We start from the raw sequence: 6,000 nt of genomic DNA on the forward strand, positions 1-6,000 counted from the left end.
CTGGGCCAAACTGTCAACACAGAACAAAGTAGGATTACAAACCCTGTCTTTTATCTTGCAAACACACACACACACTTCGTGTTATCTTTATTTAGTCTTTCAGTGGCAAGCTTCCCAATCACTTGAAAGTAATCAAAGGGCAATAATTAACATGCATTTACTCTCCTACAGAAAATATTTACAGCAAACTGTGACACAGCTAAGGTAACCATGCATCTGTGGGTTACAGTTTGTTCCCTTTCAAAGTTTCCTAGCACTGTACACATTGACTAGGAGGCCTATCATTAAAGAATGTTTAGCTGGTACCTCTGGTCTTTCATTTATTGATTTAGAACACCCAGCTTTTACTCAGAACCAAAGATACGCTCTCTCCCAGTGGCATTTTTACACAGGCAAACACACACACACACGCACACACAAGAGATAAAACAAAGCTGGGAAGAATGTGTTGGTGCAAAATGAGAAATCGAATCCTTGCCTGGCTCAGGTGCTTGCTATTATAAACTATGACTAAGACATGAATTTCTCTATGATGCAACTCTCAAGAGAGGCAGCATTTTCTCCAGGCCTCTCTTAAACCTGCTCATTCGCCAGTGACTAATGCTCTCTAGAGCTGCCCTGTACTGCTCAAATTTCATCAGCCAGCTTTGTCCTTGATAGCTCTGCCTGGACCATAAAAGCTCCCAGGCCTGTTGAGGACAGCCCCAAAAGATCAGAGCAAAGCTAACCATGCCCTTGCCAGCATCGAGAGCCATCTTTTGAGCTCCCACTGCATGTGTTATCTCAGTGATATAAGCACTTAAAGACCATTTTAAGAAAAAGTTTTTACTCTTCTCTGAATGATGAAGTCCCAACAACTACATGAAAAATAAGTGTAAATCAGGTCACTCTGTGACCGCTTTTTGTCAACTTGGAACTAAAAACAAAATTAACATGTTTGGTGAAGCCACAATTAACTGGAATCTTCCATTAACTATTTTCTGCACCTTTAAAAGAAAAAAGAAGTCAGGCATCAAGGACTTAATTTATAAAACAAACCCCCAAAAAAACACTGTAAGGGAATGTCTGACTTATGGATGCTTGGTCCAAAAACTTATATATAATTTCAATTAATTTATAATTTTGAGCTTGAAGCCTTGCAAAATTCTTAGGCAAAAAAGACATTTTAAGATAAAATCACATTCAGTAAGTCTTACCTGCAATAGAATAAAAGCACTTTAGAAATGATTTCAAAAATGAATGAAACAAGAGTTTGGGGGAGGGGGTTAATTTTGAATTATTAAAAGAAACTAAACACATTCCACTGTCCAAATATGCTGGCTACAACTGAAAAGAGTATTCTAGACATGGATGACCTAAGACCAAATGAACACACGTGCCACCACCAGAAAGGTACTCACAGTTATCCGACTGAAAATCTGGGACAAACTGTTCGTCATCAGGAACTTGTGCTGGAAAAGAGATTTTTATTTTAGACCTTTAAGTTTTATTAAAAAAGCAGTAAAATGTTTTCTGTGGAAAATAGGACAGCCAAGAAACTTGCCTTCAGCTAACCAAGCCTCTTGAAGTTGACTGAGATCCTGAAACAACTCTGGAATTGAAAACAGAAGACACCAGAATGAGGAGAATTCTTCTGCCAGGGAGAAGAGGGAAGAGCCCCGGCTGCGTTGCAGCTTTCGCAGGGAGCCATGTGAACAAGCCCCAACAGGGGGGAAAGCTTCACTACCTTCAGAATCATGAGCCAGATCTGTGTCCAAAAACTTCCTCTTTCTGTCAATCACAGGCCGCCCTCTACTCTCCTCTGACCGAGATTTCTGAAAGAGGCCAACAGACACTGAAGACACCAATGTAATAAAGGGGTCCAAAGGGGGTTGTGTCATAAACCAATAAGGAGAAGACTCACGTTCGAAGAGGGAAGACAAAACAAACCAAAAGCCACATCAACTTACCCCTGGGACCATAAAAGGGACTTGTTGATCATAAAAACCATCCATGGTGCTTCCAACGTCTCTAATGTCACTTTGGAAGGTCTCAGCATTGAGTAATTTCTGGGGGGGAAAGGGATCCTCCTGTAACATGAATTTGGGAGATTTTAACCAAGGGGGCGGGGGGAGAGAAATGAAATAATTTTATATTGCTTGTTCCTTTAGGGCCTGTGCAAAATCACTGCCTTTCTCTGAGGTACTTAAAGCCCACTCAAGGTGTAAGCTTTACAGACTAATGCTGGGCTTGATTAAGGGCATCAAACATTCATGGTGTACTTAGTGCCAAATCCATTCACCTAGCCATTCTTTTAATCTTTCCCTCTCTTTTACTTAATCATTAAGATTATAGGTTTACCACTATCTGTCCCTTACCCAAAAGGAAAAAAAACCCCACAAAAAAACTTATTTTCATTAAAAAGGGGGATTTTAAGATCCTCTCCCTAAGAAGATTCCCCAAGGCATTTGTAGCGTTAGGGTTTTTTTTTTGTTTTTTGTTTCAGACATAATTTAATTTTTGACAGTACAGTGACAGAAAGTAGAGAAACTAGGTTTAAACATTCCAAATTATTTGCAATTAAGAATCTGACACACATAGTGTTTCTAAAAGTATTTTCCAGGTCAGTGGTAAAACACTATATATAGTTCCAGGAATACAATGATCAGAGGTATATTTATCTTCATACACAACTTTTTATTAAAACTTAAACCTTCAGTTCAAACATGTGTAGTGTCTGTAATGTCACCGATATCTCCATGGCAACTTACAGAGATATCTGTGATATCTCCAACTTCCAAAAGAATAAAATAGCGATGAAAAGTAATGCATAAAGTTAACTAAATTCCACTATGCATATTTCAAATGCATCTCTACCCCAGATCTTTAAAAAGCATTAAAAGCAAAAGATCCATGGAAAGAAAAATCAGTTTGTTACAGTGAAGTCATTTTTTCTCAAACATGACAGAAAAACAAAATTAAACTTGTTTCAGCACCGTCAAGTGTTGGGGCTGGAAAGAGAGGTTGGGGGTCAAAATAAAGAGGAGGGAACTTTTTCTAATTTGGCAGATATAAAGTAACAGTTTTAGGAAGGTGCCATTTTCCTGAACACTATTTTAGTCTTCAAATAAAAATGCACTTAAGTCAACAAAATGGGGAAAACATTAATTTCACTCATTCCAGCTCTAAGCAATGCAAAACACTTAAGGATAAATCTTTTGTTAAACTTGTATACAAATTTTAAATAGGTAACTTTTTCTCAGTGGGCAATTCCATCCAATTTGTTTTTCACACTGTGTGAAGCATATCAAATTTTTGTATGTGAGCAGGATACAAGGAAACCCTTCACGGCCAGCCTTCTCTCAGCACTTCGGTCCAAGTAATAAGATAATTTCAAAGTCAAAGAGAAAGAGGGAGAGGAGCAAAACTGCACACTTCATAACTTCCTAGGAAAACACTTCGGCTAGCCTGCCTGCGTACCTTCCAAACAGCGCTGAAATGTTCGGAACAAAGCTTCTTTCCTAAATGTCACCAATCCATAAACAAAATCTGAGAGACATCAGCAGTGAGTTGAGGGGCAAGAAAATGAGTTCTCTGCAGCTTTCGGAAATCTGTCAGATTAAATAAATCGTGGCCTTGGAAATCCTGTAAATGTCTACCGGAAGAAGGGGACAACAGGTAGGATCGGAGGGGGATATATTTTCAGAGTCTCACGATGAAATACGTTGCAAAAATACTTCAATATGAACAGCAAAAATATCTTTTAAAAAATTAAAGGAAAAAAAATAGCGAACCCAGATGAGGCATCGAAGCTCTTTAATGCAGCTCTCAAAGTTCAAGGGCTAGAAAAATCGTGTTCAAAGCGTAACTTTTTTTTCTTAAACCCGAGCCTTCCCTTCAGGCTTTACCCAGGAGTTTAAACCACTTCCTTTGTGGCCCCCCCTTCCCGGTGCCCCCAGGAAAAACTTTAACACAACCCAGCGGCGCGATCGAGGCCCCTCCCCCGCGGCGCGCAGCGGGCCCGGTTTTATGAATGAGAGAGCGAGCCGCGGCCGCCACAGCAGGTAAAGGCTGTAACTGGATCCCTCGCACTGGGCCCCATTCACAAAACAAGACACACTTCCACCCAATTCCCAGCCTTCTCCATTCATGAAAACTCCTTCAGATGCGCCCCCGCCCCCACTCCCAAAGCACGCCCAGCCTCCGACGCAGGCCCCTCACCCCAGCGTTTTAGGAGGAAAGCTCAATGCTTCATTCACAAAAAGGGAAAGAAAAAAAAAAAAAACCCGCAGGGAGCGGCGAGCCGACGAAAGAAACCCGCTTCATTCATAAAGTCACCCACATTCATAAAAACGAGCTGCGGCGCCGGGCGCTACCAACCGCCTCCAATCCCCGCCCACCCCCCAAACCCTTCCAAACATCTCTTTGGCACCCCTCCTCAATCAGGACTTCGGCTTCCCCAGAGGTCCCCTCCCCTCTGAAAACGCGGTCAGGTCCCAAATCCAGCGCGAGGCTCCAGCATTTCCCCATCACCCCCCTCTCCGCACCCATTTTTTTTTTCTTTTCCACCATCCCCAGGCCGCGGTTCTGATGCTCCCCTATTTCTCGAGAATCGCCATGCAGCCTGAGGCCCTCAGTCTGCTGGGGGTGGGAGTGCGGCGATCGGGTGTCTGCTTTCCACAACCTGAAACTTGCAAGGCCTGCATAAGTTCCTGGCCGACCCCCAACCCCGCAGGCTGCACATGCCTATGTCACTTAACCCCTCCCGGTGCTGGGGTGGGGGTGCCTCACCTTTCAAACATTCCCCCTAAGCTGCCTTCCTCCCCCTCCTCCCCCCGCAAAGATCTGCCGAGTGCCTCTTCTCGCGAGCCTCCAGGTCCCCTCGGGGCGCTCCGATCTCCAGGGACTGTAAAGCCCGCAACTCCGCGCCCCTCCATCCCCACCCGGGAGCCCCCGCACCTCGCGCTCCCGCGCGCCTCCCCCGCGACGTGCGGAAACCCGCTCTCCGCGCGCTCCGGAACCGTTAGCCGCCCCCGCCCGACGCCTCCCAGGAACCGAACCGGGCCGGGCCCCGGGAGGAGGGGGTGGTCAGCCCCGGGAGGGAGGGGGCGGCCTAACCCCGATAGAAAGTGCACCCCGACTTTGAGGATTCTGAATCAGCCAGTGAACTCTCGCCGGCTGGGCCCTTCCTGGACACCCCCTCCTAAGCCCCCTTGTCCCCTCGACGCCCCCTTACCTGAGGCGGCGGCTCTCTTCCCCTTGCAGCGGCCCCGGGGCGCAGGCGCGCTCACGCACGCGCGCTCCGGGCCTGGGCGCCTAGGCTAAAGGCTGGGCCGAACCGCTCTGAGGACGCTGAACCGCTCCGCGCACCAGCCGCTGGACTCTGCGCCGCAGCTGCCAACCAGGCTGGAGCGCTGGCCCGGCCCCCAGCGGCCTGCCGCTCCGCCCTCTGCTATTGGCCCGCGACTATAGCCCAGCCGCGTTCTCATTGGCCTGAGGCCGCTCCAGCGGCTGTCCATCACCTCTTGTTTACCCTGTCTGTGGGCAAATCCAGCCAAGCTGCCCCATCAACTCCCGCCCTCATTGGTCAACTGCGCGTCCCTCCCCACCCCTCAGAGGTCTGTTTTGCATAATTTATGCACCGGGGGCCATTGGCCAATCAGCACAGGCTTGTTTATATAATGAATGTAAGGACGTTTTTCATTCATAAAAAACGCGACCTGAGGGGGAAGCTTAGCTGAGTCAGTGAAGCACTTAAAGGGGCCGAGGGCCTCCAGGAACCGCAGTTCCTTCCCTCCTCGCATCTCTCCCAACTTTTTACCGAGGCCCGGCTCTTTCCCCTCCCCCATGCACCCCTACTTCTCTTTCCCCTCCGTCCCTCCCTCCCCCACCCCCCCGCAACACCATCTCCAGCGTTGGGCTGCTGGGCGCCAGTCGTTCGCAGCTGCAGCAGCAAGCGAAGTTATCATTTTAGAATTCAGGCTAGAGGAATCCGTCATTCCACCCAGAGAAACTTGCTGA

At 47.0% G+C, this 6,000-nt stretch overlaps 1 protein-coding gene across 2 annotated transcripts in view; it reads right to left on the minus strand.

The window, feature by feature from the left end:
* Positions 1 to 5,385, minus strand: part of ETV5 (ETS variant transcription factor 5) — a 54,878-nt gene extending 49,493 nt beyond the window's left edge. Inside the window, exons 1-6 of one of the 2 annotated variants that reach the window (XM_057738857.1) lie at positions 5,216 to 5,385; positions 3,460 to 3,634; positions 1,950 to 2,069; positions 1,727 to 1,814; positions 1,544 to 1,591; positions 1,401 to 1,451 (exon numbers count right to left, since the gene is read on the minus strand). In XM_057738857.1, the coding sequence (XP_057594840.1) occupies positions 1,401 to 1,451; positions 1,544 to 1,591; positions 1,727 to 1,814; positions 1,950 to 1,994 (232 nt within the window). In that variant the 5' untranslated portion in view covers positions 1,995 to 2,069; positions 3,460 to 3,634; positions 5,216 to 5,385. The remainder of the gene's footprint in view (positions 1 to 1,400; positions 1,452 to 1,543; positions 1,592 to 1,726; positions 1,815 to 1,949; positions 2,070 to 3,459; positions 3,635 to 5,215) is intronic. The other variant, XM_057738856.1, reaches the window with a different exon arrangement.
* Between the last annotated feature and the right edge of the window lie 615 nt (positions 5,386 to 6,000).

The sequence above is a fragment of the Hippopotamus amphibius genome, chromosome 6 (genome assembly GCF_030028045.1).
Source record: "Hippopotamus amphibius kiboko isolate mHipAmp2 chromosome 6, mHipAmp2.hap2, whole genome shotgun sequence".
NCBI lineage: Eukaryota > Metazoa > Chordata > Mammalia > Artiodactyla > Hippopotamidae > Hippopotamus > Hippopotamus amphibius.